Source organism: Salarias fasciatus, chromosome 11 (genome assembly GCF_902148845.1).
Source record: "Salarias fasciatus chromosome 11, fSalaFa1.1, whole genome shotgun sequence".
Taxonomy (NCBI): Eukaryota; Metazoa; Chordata; class Actinopteri; order Blenniiformes; family Blenniidae; genus Salarias; species Salarias fasciatus.
In genome coordinates this window covers 11,705,993-11,727,357 of record NC_043755.1, presented here as the reverse complement: position 1 = coordinate 11,727,357, position 21,365 = coordinate 11,705,993, and the positions used below count along the sequence as shown (strand labels likewise).

The 21,365-nt window shown below is 43.4% G+C and overlaps 1 protein-coding gene across 1 annotated transcript in view; it reads right to left on the bottom strand.

Moving 5' to 3' along the window:
* The window catches only part of LOC115396690 (neural-cadherin), a 124,725-nt gene extending 116,159 nt beyond the window's left edge, over positions 1-8,566 (bottom strand). Inside the window, exon 1 of the mRNA XM_030102674.1 lies at positions 7,603-8,566. Coding sequence (XP_029958534.1) covers positions 7,603-8,566 — 964 coding nt within the window. The remainder of the gene's footprint in view (positions 1-7,602) is intronic.
* Positions 8,567-21,365: the final 12,799 nt, after the last annotated feature.

Genomic DNA, 21,365 nt, shown 5'->3' with positions numbered 1-21,365 from the left:
TTGTGGGGACCTTTTTCCGGTCCTAAGTAGGAGAAACAGTGTTTTCTTGACCATGTTGTTGTTACTGAAAAAAGTAAAAGTGCAAAAACATTTCTTTAGGGTTAGGCTTTGTTGTGGTGTGGGTTAGGGTTAGGGTAAGGGTCAGGGTTAGGGGCTAGACATGAATGGGAGTCAATGGAAGGTCCCCACAAGGATAGAAATACGAGACTGAGCGTGTGTGTGTGTGTGTGTGTGTGTGTGTGTGTGTGTGTGTGTGTGTCTGATGTGCGTCATTAAGTAACCCATAGGTGAAGTCATCTGAAGATCTGATGCTTCGTTCAGAGTGTGTGTGTGTGTGTGTGTGTGTGTGTGCGTGTCTGTGCATGTTTGAGCCTTTCAAGTCGATACATACGCGACAATTCCCACCTGATATTGTCATTTTGGTCTTTAAGATTTTAAAAATAGAATAAAATCCTATCAATCCTCTCGCTCAGGCAGGGAGCTGGAGCCACATGTGGCTCTTCAGCCCCTCTGTGATGGACGCCAGAGGCTTTTATGGAATTTCATGTAATTAAACTGTAATCAGGGCTGCTGTGGCTCGCTTGGTAGAGTGGTCATCTCTCATTCCGAAGGTTGCAAGTACAATTCCCCGTCACCCCTTCTCCATATGTCAATATATCCTTGAGCATAACATTGAACCCCAAATCGCTCCCAATGCATCCTCCATGCATGGCAGTCTGAAATCAGTGTACAATACTTTGAAAGATCATCTCCAATGCATTCTCCTATTGTATTGTATTGGCTAATCATTACCTGGAAGAACCAAGACGTTTTCTACACTGTCTCTCTGGCTACATCTGACCTAAAAGGTTACACTTGTCAAAACATCTGCGCTCATGAAGAAGCTCAATTCAGCCGTATCATTCAAACACCTTCAGGAACTGGTCTGAATAAACTTTCTGGACTCCAAAAGTGCACGTGGCTCGTGTTTATCATGGCGGCGCAGATGGGATGACCTTGTCCTACTTGGTGATTGGAGAGCGGTCGGGCCTGAGGCTACAGCTGATTGGCTGTCAATAAGCTATTAGGACAACAGGGAGGAACAGAAACAACGGAGGGGGAGAGCGATGGAAAGCCTGAGAGGGTAATGAGGACAAACTGAGGGGAAAGTAAATTAGAAACAGGTTGGAGACCTTCTAGCGCCTCCAGCAGGCTGCAGGTTCTACTACAATTAGAATATGCTAGTATCTAGTAAAATACATCCGATCTAAAAGAAAAATTATTAATGTGAGGATTTATAACACATTAAAATAGCAAGAACCTGTTGTGTATGCAATGACGCCCGTCTGAATGATAGTTTTATTGTTATTGATTAAAAAAAGGCACATTTTAAGCTTTAAACAATAAGCCATCATGTGTCTCTTGAAAGTTCCAGGAGCCTTTCTGTGCAGTTCGGAGCTGTTAAAACTGTTAAATTTGATGAATCTGCTCCATTATTTATGTGTGTGCTGTTGCTTTGTTGCTTTTTAAAAAGGTCAGCTACAGAGTGCGGTCACAATAATTTACCCTGCAGCGCTATGAACACACACACACACACACACACACACAGACACACACACACACACACACATACACACACAGAAAAATGCACACAAACACAGTGAAATACCAAGAAATAAACATGCATATCGAGACCAGTGTGATCATGTATGTGACACTGACAAACACACAATCACTGTGAAGCTCAGCAGCCTTGAGGACACAGTCCCACAGTGTTTGGTGTCTCTCGAACACACACACACACACACACACACACACACACACACACACACACACACACACACACACACACACACACAAGCATGTGGCACTGTGGCAGGTTGCTCCAGGCCTCGGGCTAAATCCAGAAATAAAGACAATAGAATAAGAAAAGAGAGAAAAAATGTGTGTATATGCGTGTGTGTGTGTGTGTGTGTGGGTGTGTGTGTGTGTGTGTGTGTGTTTGTCACCCCAGGGCTGCCAAACACAGAAAATCTGTAGGAAAGCCTGACAGACCAGGGCCATGTTGGTGGAATAATGTGTGTTTGTGTGTTTGTGTGTGTACTCCACACAAACACACTTGAGCTAAAACAATTAATAACAGTTAACAACAGTGGAGCTGCAGTTTAATGAGGGAACGGGCCCGTCGGTGTGCAGGCAGCTGCATTAATTGCAGCCAACAGGAACAATTTTCTCATTTAAATATGCAAATAAACACATTTATTACAGTTAATGAGATGGCAAAAAAAAAAAGTTTTCTTCTTTGAGAAGTTTATCTGAGTCACGGTCACCAGTTTTAAGTTTTTCTACCACATCCGATCTAATTGTGCATCCGGCTTCGATTTGCTTCATTAGTGCAGCCATCCGTCTTCTGTCTGCAACCTTTTTTCATCTGAAGCCGCAAAACATGTTTAACCTGTAAACTGAGGATAACACAGCTCATAAAATGTCTCCGTTTTGCTAGTATGTATAAAAACTGCATCTTAAGTTGCATTTGCAATGTTTTAGAATTATAATTTAGCACAATTGGAGTTTTAAGCCATTTTAAATGTTTTTCTTCAAGACATTTTCAAGCAGTTTTTGCTTTTTTTTAGGGATTTCTTTTTCAACTATTTTCATCTTGTGAGTTGTCTAAGTTATTTAACCTCCTACGTCTGTTTTTAGCCGTTTAAGTTGAAACCAGCAAGCAATCTGGGTGGGACAAGTTGAAACCTCAGCCTATTTGCGACCACACTGATTAAAAAAATGGTCAAACACACATCAAATCTCACAGCACTACTGTTTCAGTGTCTAGAAAACATCTTCCTTTCTTTTGCATGGTCTTTTTTGGAGTTGTGGTGTTTTTTAAATGTTCTCATTGGATCCAGTTTTATTTAATTCAGTTTCTTTGAAGAAAAAAAAAAAAACACCAACAATTCAACAATTCAGCCAGGATGCTGTAATCAGTGTTTGCTGGCTGGAAACACAGACACAGACACAGACACACACACAGACACACACACACACACACACACACACACACACACACACACACACACACGCATTACTGAGTGTTGTAACAGCATAATGTTCACAGCTTGTAGACACAGACGGGCTGTTGATTGCATCTGACACATGTAGCTGTTAGTTTGATAAGCTTAAAATATTGATTTGGTATTCATGAAGGTTTGAGCAAAAGACGCACCCTCCCGAAATGAATTCAACGTGATTGACGAGCTTGTTGAGCCGGAGCAGCGTCTGTTGTTCCTGCTGAAAGCAGGTCCGCTTCTGCAACACGTGTGCAACAGCTTGAGTTGACTCTGCACCACATTAACTGGAGGAGATGCATGTTTTATTTGGGCTTGTGGGCAACTTACAAATGAAATTAGCATTAATTACACAGCTCAGACACGCCGCCGCTTACGTGCTGCTAATAAGAACAAAGGAGGAAGTTCATCAGGAGATCTGTGAACTCTGAAGTTTCACAAATTGACTGGAAACCAGATCCTGAGCAGTGGACGGTGAACAGTGAGCATCTAATGTGTCATCCACCGTTTCTTGATTGTGCAAAAACAGAATACATGACTGATTATTGTTTTGTTTTTTTTTACTTTACTAGTGAATGATCTTTTTAAATGGCAAACAACAGTCATTCCAGTCACTCAAAATCCTCGCCAGCATCTAGAAGACATTTTTCACACTCCCATGCTCTGCTGTAATGTACGTTGATGTAAAAATTGGAAATTGCAACAACCCTGGATTAAACCTCAAGGCTTTCTGTGCGTCTCGGTTGGTCCATTATAACAGAAAAGCATTTTATGGGCGCTCTAAAACTTCGTCGGGTAATAAATGAGCGTAATTTTCACCAGTTTCTCGTTCCCCGTTTCTAACTGTGATGATATCCTCGGTTTATTTTAGTCTCTTTTCTCTTTCTGTTCTTTGGCCTCGGGACTGTTTCGTTATGGCGCTCATCATTGTGCAGCTAAATTAAGTCATTTCAAGCACAATCAGAATCGAAAAGGAAAATTAGTGTAGTCATTAAAATCACGGCCCTCTCACACACACACACACACACACACACACACACACACATTCGAGAACAAACAGGAAAGCTGTGTGTGCACGCGTGTGTGCCTGTGTGTGAGTTCACTGGGCATTTATTAAAAGTCAAGGATAAAACGGAGTCGCTGTCTCCTGCAGTGATGGACGAGCTGCCAGGGAGTGAGAGAGCCCTGCGTACGTGGAGATGATGTAGATGTGTGTGTGGACTGTGAGGGTCGTGCGTGGACAATTTATTACCTACCGGAGGTGAGGAGTGTGTGGGAACGTGTGTGCCTGCCGGATGTCAGGGGTGGGGAGAAAAACAATTTGCATTAGTGCCACAATTTTCACCTTCAGCCACTCTGTGTTGGGTCAGGAATACAGAGTCACCTGATATTTTTCAGAATAAATGAGTAATCATCAGCCGCGTGCTTGGTCGGTTAAACTCAGCATCATTTCAGTTCATAGAGAATTTAGACAAAGACGCAGAGAGGATGATTCTGCACAGGCAGAGGTTGAATTGTTACTTGTTAAAAGAGATCAGCCTCAGATTTCCGACAGCAGACAGTTAAAACTACGCAGAGATCATCTGCTGAGCCAGCTGACCGACCGGAGGCCACGGAGCCGCCTCTGCCCAGACCTTGTTCCCACACATCACGATCACGGCCGACGAAAGGCAGGCCGCCTCAATCAGCCGGCCGGTTTACAGCACGCTCAGCGCCGTGTCCGCCAAATCACCACTCTCTCTCTCTGTCTCTCTCTCTCTGCAGCCGCAGACCGGAGCCGGCCTGAACTCTGCGGCTCGCTTTAGTACAAACAAAGCCTCCTCTTCTGGACCCTTGGTCCGCTGCAGCCGCCACGCATGCAGACCTGGGGGAGCCCCAGGTGGGCAAACACCACTAATTTCTACAAATAAACAGCCGGGATGCAGCTCGGATGGACTGATTAGCCAGATTTGACCAGAACACCAAACTGCCACCACCGTCATCCAGATGTGAGGTCTGGAGGGTCTTGACCAAACATTTACGTTGGGGGTGTGGGGGCTGGGATGGGGGGGGGGGGGTCACAGCAGCAGCATCTGGATGTTGTTTCATCCTGTCAAACAGATCAGAGCAGCAAGACACCAGCTCATTTCAGACCGGCGATGTGTTGACTTGTTTTAATAATGCTTTAAAGTGTGTCTCCCGGTTTGTTTACGTCACTCCGCAGCAGCTGGCCGCCACGTTTTTACTTTTTGGGACGACTGATGAATGAGTCTGGAAATCTGTGAGTCCGTGTTTGTTTAGGAATTAAAGGGTTAACTCAATGATTCAAGACATCATTTTGGAGTTACCTGCAGTTTTTTGCAGGTTTTCTGTCACACACTGCCTCCGAAGTAATGAGAATACATACTTCAAATACTATTCAAGGGATCGCCTTTGCTACCATGATAAATAAGTAACTATTATATTGTGTTACACTCCTTGTACTCAGTGCACAACGTTTGTATTGGTTTTGCTCTCTGTCGTCACGTTGGCCCTCTAAAACTGGCCTTTACACACTCACTAAGGTTGTTAGTTTTTGCTCAGATATTTCTTTCTTATACAGTTTTCTGATTTTTTTTTTTTGCTAAACACAAGAGCAAGGTTGGGACTCCTACCAAAAGCTTGAGAAACCTTCCTTGGAAGAACCGTTTCACATATCCATCCATAAGCTGTATCTCACAATGTGATGAACTCAGAAAATCCAAATGCGGAATCTGTGTGTCCATTTAGTCTACCCTGAGATCATTTGGTAATTTTCAGAAGTATAAAAGACAATTGCATCTCAAATTTCCACGTTTCTGAACGAATTGATGGCCCAAGGGCGAAATGCACCATGACTGTATTCATGCCAGTGTGTGTGTGTGTGTGTGTGTGTGTGTGTGTGTGTGTGTGTGTGTGTGTGTGTGTGTGTGTGTGTGTGTGTGTTCTTGTATTTCTATCCTTGTCGGGGCCAAATGTCCCCACAAGGATAGCAAAACGTGGAACGACGTGCCTTGTGGGGACCTTTTTCCGGTCCTAAGTAGGAGAAACAGTGTTTTCTTGACCATGTTGTTGTTACTGAAAAAAGTAAAAGTGCAAAAACATTTCTTTAGGGTTAGGCTTTGTTGTGGTGTGGGTTAGGGTTAGGGTAAGGGTCAGGGTTAGGGGCTAGACATGAATGGGAGTCAATGGACGGTCCCCACGAGGATAGAAATACGAGACTGTGCGTGTGTGTGTGTGTGTGTGTGTGTGTGTGTGTGGTTCCCACAGAGAGAAGGAATCATGAGGAAACTAGAGTTGAATGGCCACCACTTCCAAGCCCTAAAGCACCCACTCCTCTGACCTGAAGCTTCTTCTTCATTACTGTGCACATGGTCTGAGTTTTATATCCAGTTGATTTAGCCAACTAAAATTGTGTATGTTGGAAATAGTTTATTTAATAAAAAGTCTCAGTTGAAGTTATTCCCTCACCTTTTTTCCCTGTTTTCACTGTGATTCCAAAGTTTCTTTTAACCAAGTGGTTGTAGTTGCATTACTTCAAATTAGCCTTTGCTACAGCAGCACATAGAAAAAGTGTTTTCTGAAAGCACAGTCAGAAAAACCTATTTTGTCATGTAGGCTGAGTGACCTCTGTCTCTGTCTGAATGCCGCTTTACAGGAGTCGGAGCAAAACAAATTCTGCACCTTTGTAAAAAATGCTTTTAACCATCTGTGTAATCTGCTTCAGTCAAGGTTGCATTCTGTGGAAGCATCGTTCCTGTAAAGGATGATGAGTGTGTGTGTGTGTGTGTGTGTGTGTGTGTGTGTGTGTGTGTGTGTGTGTGTGTCTGTTAACTGCGTTTTCAAGAGTAAAACCTGAGTGTGAAACCTGAGTGTGAAAAGTGCTGAGGTGCGTTTACTCTGCCTCACCTCACCCACTAAACACTGTCAATTCTGTTTGTCTTTTAACAACCTGCTGGCAACAAACACCGTCTGTCTGTCACAGGCTCGCAGACAGTTGGCAGAGTTGTGCGGAGTGCTGTAGGGAATGAATGAAAGAGTGTAAAGTAGCCTTCTGACGGTTGGGGTCGATTCAAACTCATCTGGAAAGGAGCCAAGACAAGCCACACACACAGCTCAGTGAACAAACAGCACTCAGCCTCCTCCTGGAGAAACATTCTGCAAGGAGAAGAACTTTCTGCAACACGAATCTTTAAAATTTCAACCACACAAACTTTTTACATGTAATCTCTGCAGGCTTTGATTCGCAGATCTTTCATTTTTCTTCCATTAGGCGTCAAACCCACAAAGCGCATTTTGCAAAATGATCTTCATCTCTGAGCACCTCATGAATTCCACCAGGTTAAGCACAAACGAAATCGGCGAAGAGAGCAATTAAACGCACAAACACACACTTAAATTATATTTGTGGTTATACTAATTGACTTCAAAACGATCTTAAAGTGGGTCTTCCATTCATGAGTTAGAATAAGATGCAGCAGCGGCACCTTAGACTCAAACTTAGAATCGGCCTCTTCCAAGTGTGATGTGCGGTTTCACGCGCGAACGCGGGGTTTCCTACCTCGGAGGTTCTGGATCTTGACCGCCACCTCTACCGGCTCCCGCAGGCTGCGCGCCAGGTACAGGCGCCCCGAGTCCCGCTCGATCTGGACCGGCGAGTCCGCTTCGGACACCACCTCGAACCACCGCTGGTCAAACCTGTGGTCTGGCACGGTGAACACAAGATCCCCGACCCTGACGTGATCCGGCACGGTGACCGTGTAGGTCAGTTCCTCGGACAGAGCCCGGGGCTTCCTCCGCGCCCTGCTGGACCGGCGGACCTTGACGCACAGGAACACCGGCTCGCCGATCAGAGCCACGTCTCCGCCGTCCTTCACGTACAGGCGTAGATGCACCTGGCTGACCCCCAAGAGGGACCCGACGAGTCTCACTTGTCCGGTTTGTGGAACCACGTGGAGCAGGTGAGACTCGGGCGATGCGTAAAAGGTTACGCGTCCGTTCCTCTCTGCGTCGCCGTCCTTTGCGTTAAAACGCGCCAACTCGGACCCGAGAGGGGTCAGCTGGTCCACTTCCACAGTCTTGTTTCCACCGGTGAACCGAGGGATGTTGTCGTTTTTGTCTGACACCTCCACCTGGACCAGGGCTGGTCTCCTCAGACAGCGCGGCGGGAGCTCCACCGACAGCTCATACATCGCTATAAATTCCCGGTCCAGAGTTTTGGCGGAGACCAGTCGCACGTACCCGTGGTAGTCGCGGTGCCCGCGGCGGTGAACGAGCCTGAAGTCCGATGCGTAATCCCCCTTCAGGCTGGCATTGAGGTCCGCACCTGGGCAGCCCGCGGCTCCGACCGCGATCACCGCTCCATCCACCGGAGTCCCCGCGGGAGAGTTCTCGGGTATTTGGCCAAAATAGCGCGTTGGATGTCCGGGCTGCGCGCACAGACACGGAGGTGAAACACCGAGCAGCAGCAGCAGGAGCAGGTGGAGGGTGAAGAGGACAACTGGTCCGGTTGCAGCCTTGGACATGTTTCCATGAAACCCGTTTCAGTTGCAGGAGAGAGTCAATCTGAGTCACCAGAGCTGGTCTCCTCTTACTGTGGCTCCAATTTAAAAAAGATTCTCATGCGTAAAAATGTATTTCTATGAATGGGCACAGTCCCCACCAAAAAAAATATCAAATAAAGTATTCAAACTAATAAATGAGTTTAGTACAAGTCCTCACTTTTAGCAGCTAAATCCGTTGTAGTCCATTCAGTGCTCAAAACAAAACTATCCGTGAAAACACGAGGCCAATAAATACTCCAGTTCAACGAAAAACGGACTTTTACGCACAAATGAAACAAGTCTACCTTCACTCCATCTCTGGAAAACATCCACAACAATGAAAATGGCAGTCAGGATATACTATTCAGAGTAAAACTGTCACTGCTCAGTGCAAAGTATTTTTTTTTTTCCGCAAAGATGTTGCTGTTGCGCCAAGTTGCTCCGGAGTGACCGCAGCGTCTCCACCGGAGGATGGATCACACTAACGGACGCTGAGACACCCAACTGGCTCCATGTGGCTCCGCCGGCACCGCCCCCCCACCCCGGAGGAGACAAGCCAATCACAGAGCGGGAGCGGGTTGAGTGGCAGAGGGCGGGATCCGCCCCCCTGCGAGCTGAATCAGCTGATGGAGAGAGAGAGAGAGAGAGAGAGAGAGAGAGAGAGAGAGAGAGAGAGAGAGAGAGAGAGAGAGAGAGAGAGAGAGAGAGAGAGAGAGAGAGAGAGAGACAGAGAGGAGGGGGTTTTTGTGGGTCACATAAAACCTTCTCGAATAATGACCCTGAGAAATGTGAGATAATATTCAATCAAATCGTGCTGCTGTGATAATCTCAGCTCATTCACAGCAGAACAGTGGAGGTCACCATTGATCCATCACCTGCTGTAATATCTTACCTAAAACAAAGCTACAGTAGAGAAGACTGTAAAGATCTAATTCATATCTGTATGATTTAGAACAGAGGTTACTTTTCACTGCCTTTTTAGCCCACCACTGATTTTTTTTTTTTTTTTTTTTTTTTTGTATACAAAATATCAAATGTACAAGTTTCTCGGTTTCTAATGGCAGCAATAAGTTCCGTCTGACAGTGACGCAGCAGTCAGTGTTTGATTTATGACTTTTGGCAGAAGTTATGACAGCAGCAGCACAATATAACGTGCACCAGTTCTGTAAACTTCATGCTACACACTGATGGGGAGTGATGCCTGTCAGCCGAGTGTGAGTGGAACGTCAGCGATACGCTGGTAGCACTGACATCGCACTCAAAACTGGCATGTGGAAGTTTTGTGAATAAGTGTGAAATAGGGGTGTAATGCTGCTGTAAAACACAAGTCCTACCACACTGAGTGGAGCAACTCAAGATTGTCAATTATATGAAAGAATCAGAACAATAGAGCATCGCCAAAATGTTCAGTCAAAATGATTGTTGTTTGTCATCTGTTCACTAAAAGCAAAGAGTAAAGATGTAACTGAAATTTAAATAAACTTAAGAAATATCTTTACAGATTTGGTAAACGTTAATAAAAGAGGCATTAAATGTCAACATTTAATTTTGAGGTACAGTAGCTGTTATAGTTTATTATGCTTTATTTGACTTGTTCAGCTGGAATTAGATTAGAAGTTTTGCTGATGAGATCTAATGAATGAGATCAGTTCGATCATTCTGGCTTGGAAAAAGACTGCGATTCACAGTTAAAGAAGGGTGGTGGTGGTGGTGGTGGTAGGAGGGGGGGGGGTCAAACACATTGTACTTCAGTGGTCAGATCCAGTGCAATTTCATCTCAAGTGGGCTGGACCAATAGCTTTATAATATACAAACAATTATACGTAAAACTCTAAATCTATGTCTTTATATTATTGCAAAAAGTTTTAATTTATAATTACATAAAAAAAATATTGTAGGCTTGTTCAGAATAACCCTCTAAAATTATCTTTAATGTAAACACATATCTCTAGATCTGTGTAATAATCCTGGTTGCCTGAAGTGTCTCACCACATAATTCAAACTATACTGCGCCCCTGGTGGTCAAATAAATGTATAACAGCTGATGTAATTTCTAACAGTGACTTGACAATCTGGTGGGCTGGATCTGGCCCTCGGGCCACATGTTTGACATCCCTGGAATAAGAAGTCTCACTCTGCTTGTTTGATGGCCACAGATCAGTGTTTACTGAGCACAACTGTGCTAAAAGTGGACACACATCCTTTATGTCAATATGCAATACCAATTTTTACTGTACACAAAAACACAATAAGAAGTGTGTTGACCAGCATGGCAGTAAGTAAAGTTTTACATTTTTAAACTGATTTTATGATACAGAAAAACATTTAATGAATGCTTTTGATTAATTTAATTTACTCTGTTTAATAGTTACGTATATGTATTGAATTATCTTTCAACAACACAATACGGTCGATTTTATACAATTTTAACATTTTCAACACATGTCAGACAGAGGATAAACATATATTTGTTGTAAAGATTAAAATGTAATTTTTTTGGTCTTCATAGGGACTTAAAATATTCATATAAACATTATTTGTGAAGTGATCATATCTGGTGACTTTCACAATCTGTCTCTTCTTGTTCAAGTAACTGTGTATTTTCAGAAATACAATAAAAACATCTGAAAGATAAAAGTCATATTTAGTCATATTTTCAGTTTCTTCAAACAATGAATTTCATCATTTGATTGCAATACAAACAATCAATTACTGAAATCCAGTGACACAGACGTTCTCTCTTCTAAAAGCTGTATGATCGTGTCTGATTTTTAGCTTGCTCTCATTTATAAATGCTGTATGAAGATGGAAATGAAGCATTCTGAAAATATTAGAAAAGTTATTCATTTCAATTTCAAAAAGCACTTCAGTTAATTCAATATAAACTGTTGTATAGAAATATTTCTGTCTTTACAGCCAGTGTACTGACCCTTCCATCCACCCAGACATCCCCCTTCTCTTCAGCCTTTCATAACAAGGTCACCAGACAAAGAGTATTCACATGTGGAAACAGCCAAACAATAAGACATCAATACTCCCTCTGACATGTGATCTGAGAGCGGCTCGATTTATTGTTCCTGCTGGACCTGTCAATTACCTTCTGACCTCCATTGTTTACACTGGAGCGTGTGTGTGGATTTTAGGACTCTGCCGTTAAAGCCAATACAGCAAATCGGCATGATTTTCAGTTATATTCCGGCATCTTTCAGATCAGCTTTTAGGCAGGATTTATAAACTGGATTTCCTGATATTACTGAGTGTCTGAACCATCATACAAGGACGTAATAAAAATGCCTAGCAATAAGACAGGCGTGGAAAACACTATGCTTATACAATAGATTTGTATTATTTGACCAATTTATTTACTGTATATTCCCATGTTCAGTTATCATCACTGATATTTCACTGTCATGTAACATTTCTGTTTGGTAAAAAGGATTTTTATTGTGTGATATTTGATCAAAATCCTCCTCTTGGAACCTATTCAGTCTGAATATCCCCTCACTGAGTTTACCAGCCTGCAGAGATGACAGCGGCCAGCAGAAGAGTAATTTATAAGCAGAGATCTTTTCAATAACCAAGCAATTTAGTAGGATCGATCTTTTTTTTTCTTCTTTTCAGTGTTTCAAAGATTAAAGTGATGCAGGATTTATTTCTCCTTACACACACACATCGTCTATTACAGATCGAACAGTGTGTGTGTGTGTGTGCGTGTGTGTGTGTGTGTGTGTGTGTGTGTGCGCACGCGCCATTCAGGAAGTCCCTCAGAAGTTTAGAAAAATCTCAAACTGTCAGCATGTGGGGTTTCTTTTTTTTCTTTTTTGATTACTCCATAAATGCGAAATGAGAACCATCTCTGGCCTTTGATCAGAGCCTCGGGGGGAGCCGGGGAGAAGAAGTGGGTGAAACGACATGCTGGAAAATTACGTCCAGAATGAATGAAATCCCTTCAATATCTCAGCACGAAAAAAAAACTCACTCTGCTCTGAAACACAGAGGCCAGAGTTTAATGAGGTTAGTGAGAGAGAGGGGAAAAAAAGTAGACCCTCTTTTCAACAGAGAGCTGGAGTGAAGCCTGATCAACCAGGTTTGGTTCTGCAAGTGTATTAAAAAAAAAAACGTTCCAAGGTGAAGTTGGTTGAAACGTGTGGGGGAGAGAGTGTGGCCACGAGAACGACCTGAGAGTGAAGGCTGACATGGAGATGGTTGAGGCAAGTGGATGGAGTGAGATGGAGGCAACTCTTCTGGAGTTGTTCAATCTGGATCCTTTTCAGTGTGAAAATAAGCCACCTCTTCTCTCTGCCCCGTAGAGCTTCGTCCTCGTGGTCATAAGAATTAACTTGACGTCTTTGCATTCCCAGTCGAGAGTAGGTTCCCCTCGGCTCGCGAGGCTGCGAGCCGCTGCTTCGGGCCTCAGTTTGCACTCGCTGATTCGCCTGCGCTGAGGCGACACGTTGGCTGCTGCCTCCAATCAATTGGTCATGCTCTACCAAGTCCTCCATCAGGAAACGTTCAAAGGAGGAACTCACTCCGAGATGGAAAAAAAAGCGACCACAACCTCCCCGCACAATCAAAAAACTGGAGGACCAGAAGAAAGTGTTTATAATGAGAAAAAAGCAACATTCTGTTTGCAGATGGCTTCATCAGGAGGTCTGCAGGCTTCAGTCTGCGGATAAAACTTCACTGCATGTGGAGTTTATGAATGACTGATAAAATGGGCTTGAGGAGGTAAATCCCTCTAACACCTGTGTTAACATCAGTCAGAGCTGATTGGATTGCAGCTGGTTGGTGCCAAATCCCCATAAAACATTTCAGTCATCCAAACCAGCGTAAAGAGGAAGAGCTCTGCTGGCTGGCTTTCTGGAGACGCGCTGATGGCAGCGAAGCCGTCCTTCCTCACACCATAAGCTGATATTGTATTATTTCTCCCCCACAAGTGGCCTGAGGAGAAGTTACCTGCCGGTAAGGCGGCAAGTCAACCAGTCGAGGTGAAATCTTTGGTCTGGGCTTCAAATCTTTTCTCCGATGTTGTGAATTGAGAGGGGTTCATGGACAGCCAGTCTTGCTGAAGTGAAGCATTTAATCTTCAAAAATTAATTTACTTGACCTGCAGGCAACTTCACTTGAGACTTTTTTTTAAAACTTTTGAATGTTTTGCCAAATATTTTCATAAATGGTTTGTATCAAGCTGTTATAGACGATAATTTGAAGAGGCATGCATGTGAACTGGCTTTTCTTTGTGGCTGATCAAGGAAGAGGTCCAGATGGGTTCCAGTAAGTTACTGAATGAAACCAGACTCTATCTTCCTACAGTGACTCAATACACCACCTTGTGGTCTACATTTGGTTTGCAGGAACAGATTTTTCTCTAAAAACCCAAACTTAAAAAAAATAATTAAAAAAAACCCTCACATTGCATCATACCCCATATTTTGGTCCTGGTAATTTGACCTCACCATTTGACCCTGAAGGGTTCAGCAGGTGACTCCTTTCACTGAGCTGAATTACCATCGCAGACATTAGCGGTAACCGTGCCGTTTTCACCCATGATGTTCAATAGTGGGCTTTGTCTCAGTTACACTCCGACGTTGTCTGTCTTTACCCAGAGGCGGCTTTGCCAAATTTACCCGCTGTACTACACACACCTTGACAACCTGCGATCACACTGGGCTCATTTCATTATGCCGCATGATGGGATTTCACCACATGCAAACGAGTTTAATTAAGCCGAAACTTATTAGTCATTGGAGTGTGAGTGAATGGATATGTAAATGTGCAACGGTGCAGAGGAAAATCAGATCACATGTATAATAGGATGGAAGATAAAGAGGTTTAATAGCACGGCGGTGAGCTTGCAGCGTGTCATTAACTGCTAAATAGATGACGCCGTGTAAACATGATTACCTCCGCGCTCGTCTAGACAGGAGAGATGGCATCGACTCAGATGATTTTCACCACAATGAGGGATGACAAAAACCACAAATGAAAATCAAAAACAACAGGTCCAGTGTGAAGTTTTCATTTTATCAACAGGTTCCCCTCTTAATTCACACTGTCACGACTCTTCCTTTCTTTCCTCTTCTGCCGAGGAGAGAGAAGAGAGCTGTGATGAAAGAGTGAGCTGAATGCTTCTGACAGGACATTCGACACCGTCAGCTCCGTCACACTGCTTCACTGTCGGCCACAGCGCTGTGATTTGGTTTCAGACATCTGTCAAATATGGAGGAGGAGGAGGAGGAGGAGGAGGTTGATGTTTAAATCTTCAGATAATAAAGGGGAATTCTAGAGAAGCATCTCACCATTCGTTTCGATACCACTTCATCAAACTCGGGGTCACTGCAGGCTGGAGCCCATTCCAGCCGACTGTAGGGGTAAAGGCAGGGTGAAGCCTGAAGTCTCCAGTCACTCAGAGAGCAAACAGATTAACAGATACATTCACGTCGGAAGGGAATCCAAAATCACTTCTTTGGAGTGTGGCAGCAAACCGTACCCAGAGAGAAGCTATGTGCACAGGGAGAACATGCAATCCACAGAGAAAAGTGCACTTCAAAAACATTGCACTCAGTAAAATTCAAACAGAGATTTAAACAAGCAGACAAAATGCAAGAAACTTTTGTTACTTTCACTTGAGAACATTTCTGTTCAAACAGGATCATTACCTCCGTCTCCCCGGATCGCCAAGTGGAAAAACATTAAAAAAAACAATCACCTATATGATTGGATCATTAAATTGAATTCAGCCCCTGATTTCTTAACAGTTCAGAAGAAACCCTTGATGTCAGACAGTTCAGAGGAATGTTTTCCATACTGACGGAGGAAATCACCAACAGATATCTGTGAGTAGGAGGCTCATCACATCGCCACTGAACCACACGGTAACCTCTGATTGATCGTTCATGTTGTTTTAGCATGACAGCCAGAAGAAATACACTTAGAACATGACATAACTTCAAAAAATACAGCCTAAAAAATTTAAAAAAAATTAAAAAAAGAAGAAAATAATGCGTATATAATTAAATAAATGAATTTATTTCAACTTTTGCTTGATTTCGACACTGATTCTCTTAAAAACCTCAGCAGCTACATTAAGAAGTGAGCAATCCCATTATATTTAATATTCTAGCTTTTGTTACAGTGATTTAAAACAAATAAGATCAAATTCAAATGATTTAAATTATTAGGATTAAATCTGACATTTGGAAGTTGCTGTTCTGCAGGCTTAATGTTATTTTTGATAAAACGTAAAAATATGAAGCAAGCGATGTCAAAGTAGTTTGAGAGATTTGCTAAACAACTCAGGTAAGCTGTTTCCAGGCTGTGGCAGTGTTTGGTCAGAGCCAGATCGGGCCGAGAGAACCGTCCTCCTCACACACTCAGGACAGATGGTTTAAATTAAGAAGAGGAGGAGGAGGAGGAGAAGGAGGAAGGTGAGCGACAGTTATCCTCCACCCTCCATCTGTCCAAAATGTCACGCGGCAATCTGAGAACCATCAACCTGTCTGACGAGTGAGGAGCACATGTGAGTGTGTGTGTGTGTGTGTGTGTGTGTGTGTGTGTGTGTGTGTGTGTGTGTGTGTGTGTGTGTGTGTGTGTGTGTGTGCAGCAGATGAATAACAGGCTCCAAATGACATTTTAAACTGAGTGGTATTTCCCTTTAAGTGCAAGCCTGAATCTCTCCTGCCGCACGAGAGTGACGAGTTTCTGACAGACACAAACTGTGTGATTACTACCCTCTGTGTCTGCACACACAAATACACACCCACACACGCACACCCACAAGCACGTCTGACCAGCAACAGCAATAATTATGCCTGATGAATGAATAAAAAGGGAGAAAACTGCCAGACTAAAAATCTTGATGGCCTTCTAACTCTTCAGTGCTGGAATAGTGCCAGACACACACACACACACACACACACACACACACACACACACACACACACACACACGCGCGCGCATGCACACACACGCGGTCTTTGATGCTATTTCTCTCCACTCTGACTCTAATAATGGTGTTTTTAAAAGAGCTGTCAGTCATGTGGCGCCCGCGCTGTTCACCTACAGATGGAGAAAGTACAAGATGGAAGATTTCCTCCACAAAAAGAACTTTGTGAGTTTGTTTAGATGGACTGAGTGAAAATGCAAAAATATTCTTTCTGTGTTGCGAAAAAAGTTCTGACACTAACTTTTTAAATAGGGTGCATAATTCAAACCAAATTATGTTGCACATAGATGCTTATTTTGGGGTCTTTGCAAACCACTTTCTGAATTGTGTGAACATATACTGCTATACTGAGGAGCCACTGACTGGAAAAGGTCCTGGCAGTCAGTGAGAAGTAGCTAAGTTACTACTTTTCTGATAAAAACTGACCAGAAAAAGGCATTGCAGGACGAGTCACGCCACGTATTATGAAGTGGCTGCAGACTGCTGCACAAAGGGTGCAAGAGACAAGACATGACAGACTCAAAGAAATGTCAGTGCAGACCTTCAGATTAAACCTTCTGAGAACCATTTGCAGCGCTGGAATTTCCTGACTCATCAGAAACTTAGCATCACTCCCATGATCAATCTATCTGAATGGCTGTGAGAGCAGATTTTGATCAGTATGCTAAACAGGAAAGACAGGAAAAGAAAGACATCAAATACAGAGCTCAAAAACGTCAATTCAAGTCTTCTTAACTCTGTTTTTGCGCATATCTCCTCAATACAAATATTTCTTCCCCTCTGTACAGTACATGAACTGCTGCTTGATCAATGGTTCAACTTTTACACCATAATCCATCGTTGTTCACTTACCTGCCATTACTGGCACTTGAACAAGGTATTCATGCTCTTTCTGTATTTTGCCCTGAGTCACATTTCCCAAGTAAAGTATCCTGCATGTTTAAGGTTTCTAATATCTTATTGATTGGTTTGTTGCTGTTTTGTTTTCAACTCCACCATATTGTATCCCAGTAGATTCTTACCAGTTGATAAAACTAGAATCTGTATGCATGTTAAATTCATGTGTTCACCGTGGTTGCTGCTTAGACATCGATTCCTTTCAGATCTTTGGAGATTAAACACATTTCTCCACATTATCCCATTGAATCTCTCCAGGTGTTGGAGCTAGTGGACGTGCAACATGATGTACAGCTAATTGATCATCCGTCTTTAGTTCTCTATTCTTTGAAATATTATTCCTCATTTCTCTTTTAAAGAGAGCAAGTCTTTTACACGGAATCAGCCTTCAGTATGAAGCTGTGATTACTCTACATTCACTCCTTTCATAAGCTTCCAGAGTATACCAATAAGCTCATTATCAGTATCAGCTTTTATCACCTTGTCATAATAATCCCTTATTTGTAAGCACCACTGCCGCTCATGTTCATCTAAATCAAGTTTATCCTTCAACTTTTCAAAACTCTTCTGCTTTAAAGATAAAAAACGTTTTCTAAGTCTCTGCACACTGAAAAAACTACACAAAAGTACAGCAGGGTATGAAATGTTATCAAAATCATCAAGAGTCAAATCGGTATTTGATGAAGAGACCAAGGATTTTATCCTTGTCACTGTGACTTTTTTTTTTTTTTTTTTAAGCAAAACTCATCAGAACCAAACACAAAATCCTCTCCATGCACACATACATCAGACCAGCTTACTGGCTGTATTCTTCAGTTGTTCACAGACTGCATTCAGTCTGGCTGGGAGCAGCGTCGGCTCTGAGCTGAGCATCAGACTGAACGCAGAGCGCCTGTATCAGCTGAGGAGCAGGAAGTGCCCCTCCAATAAACAGTGAAGCGTGCAAAAATCCACTGCTGCAGGCTCTCTTGCTGTTTTTTGGGGAGAAAGTGACAGAGTCAGTAGATTCTATATTAAGATCTTCTCCTCCCGACAGTCACTGCTTCTACCCCGAGTCATCCCCCCTCTCCTCTGCAGGCCATCCTGCTGCTGTCAACACGAGGCCAGGCTTAGATATCAGCCTGATGGCTGTTTTGAAAAACCTAAAATCAGCCAGTCTGCTCCCGATGGTCTTCGAAGCCGTTCTTTATATTTCCTTACAAAAGACCATATGTAATTCAGAGTAGCACTTTTACCCTCTCCTGCAGTGACAGCCACCACACCGAGCATCATGTACCAAAACCAAGTAACTCAAATGGGCCAACTGAGGGAGCAAGAGCTGACCTCACTTCACTTTTGCCTTTTAAATCCCAATAACCTTCGCAAATATAGGGGCTGAGTCACTAAGATACTGCAGCATGCCTCAATAAATAGATAGCACTTTCTGTTTTTGAGCATTTTGCAAGTGATCAACTGAGAGTAACATCATGAGTGACATCAAGTGTAAACAGGAGGACTGAAATGAGGCATTAGATTCTGTTTATAGGACAACTAACAGCTGGAAATGGCATCATTTTCATATGATTGTTGCTTCATTTCACCACAGAGTGATTAGGTGGAGTATTGAGCAGCCGAGAGCACATAATGTCATATTATGGTGTTGAACATGTCAGTGGAGAATGTGAGCAAACATTAAGGAGCATCATAAATCTGAATTTGACCAGAAACAAAAAACCTCGTATATGGGAGATGATGTGCCACAAAATCAAAGCTGTAGGAAAAAGAGTAAAAAAATAGATTTAGAAAAGAATGCAAGAGCTAATAAAGGGTACAACGCAATAAATATGTGATAATAAAATTTGCAAATAAAAGTCATGGTCACACAATTGAGGAAAATCTTTTCTCCACAGAAACAGCAGCGTCTCTGATGAACGCTGAATCAATTTGCACCTCCTTTGGAAATGTGTTCAAAACAAACACAACAATAAACAAGTTACATTTTCAGGCTTTTTGCACCTTATGCATGAATCTCTCAGCACATGCTCCTCTCAGGAACACTTCTTTCATATTTCCTTTTCATGACAATGTTGGGATTCATGGTATGTCAAAAAAATCTGCATTTGCCAGGATTTAAAAAAAAACATCTGTGAGCGTCTCCCAACAGGAGGTCAACGTTACCCCCTCCCTCTGAAAACAGACTCCCAGAGCCCACCTGTGAAAGCAGGTAAATATCCCTGACTGGATGGCTTCACAGACCCACAAGCTTCCACCTGTGATAACCACTCATTATTACTGATAGCCAAACTGAATAAGTTGAAAACAGCAGCAGCAAACATGCAATATGCACAGTGGAAAAGTGTTAAACACATTCCACTTCCAGTGAAAAAAAGAAATCCGCAGTTCACTTCAGAGCTTTGAGATCTGTTCTGTGTGGAGTTTGCATGTTCTCCCTGAGCATAGGTGAGATTTCTCTTTACATTTCAGTTTTCTCCCACAGTGCATGGACAAGAGTGTGTGTAGTTGTAGAGGGTGTGTGTAGTTGTGTCTCTTCTTGTTTGCCCTGTGATGGACCGGCAAACTCTGCAGGATGAACAGTGTTGTTCCTCCATATAATCTGCACTTGTTTCCAGCTTCCAGTGACTGTTCTGGATCAAGCAGTGAAGACGAGTGATGGATCTGAGTGAAATATGTCGTGTGCTGTCAAATAAGCTTTAATCACAAATCAGAGCTTTGCACCAACGTAATTATTTTTCAAATGTGCAGGAGGGGTCAATTTTTTTTTCACTCTCTTCTTTCAGCAGATCTTTCTGGTCATTGCTTCATCTTTTCTGCAAGCAAGATTTTAAACAAGGGACTGTTTTCCGTGGCTAAGTAAGTGCATTGCAGTGTGGATTTGTGCTCCAGATACCTCATCCTCCACTGGAAGCACCTCGAGGGAAACCAGATCAATACGATGCAGAGAGCCACTCTTAAAGAAATAGATTTCAACTGAACCCTGATCATTGATCGAAACACAAACAATGTGATGTTGAACTGCGCGTCTGCACAATCCCTCACTTCAGGTCTGCCATTTCTCAGATTTCTCTCCGTAATCAGCTTTTTTTTTTTTTTTTTTTACCCACAGACGCAGGTTTCAGCAGCGCTCAGCGCCGCGCGGAGCCGCAGGGCCCGCAGGAAGCTTAATGACCGTGGCCTCTCGCTCCTGCCGGCCGCTGTGACTGACGGCCTGACGGCTCCTGATGAATGACGTTCCCCGCCTCGACAGACTGAAACCGACGCCAGGCGGTGGGAGGTGATTCAGCTGCTAAACATCAGCCCTCCGTCCTCTGAGGCCCCGGCGCCGTAATGAGCCCGCCGTTCGGTTCAGTGGAGGGCCACAGGGGCCGAGGCCGAGTGATGAGGGCCGAGCGTGACAACGTGATGGAGCGCGAGCGCCGGAGCCGGTGAGGAAATGAGGGAAAGGGGCATGTCATTGCTGTCAGGAGAAAAGCTCATTTCTCCAGGTTTCTCTTTTGAACCTTTGTCCGGGGAAACTAGTGCAGCTCCATCCGTCTTCTGCCGCTTTATATTCACACAATATCACACAGTTGAACTGCCGTCGGTGTTTCTGGTCCACGGACTGAACACAGAGAGTCACTGTAAAGGAAATAAAACCGCAGAAACCAAACTGCAATAAGGAGGCAGCCAGGAACAAATAAATCCCCAATTTAAAGGAACAGTCAACACAGAGTGCCATACCTGGCTAAACAGGCAACTTTTACGCTGTGCTACTTGTTGGTTATATCCATAATTACAGTTTCCCAAAAAACATTGTTTCGGTTGACCCAAAATCCCAAAAGTTTTTCTACCAGGCTCCCCTTTAAGAAGTACCAACATATCTCCACGGTCCCATCCAGACACACACACACACACACACACACACACACACACACACACACACACACACACACACACACACAG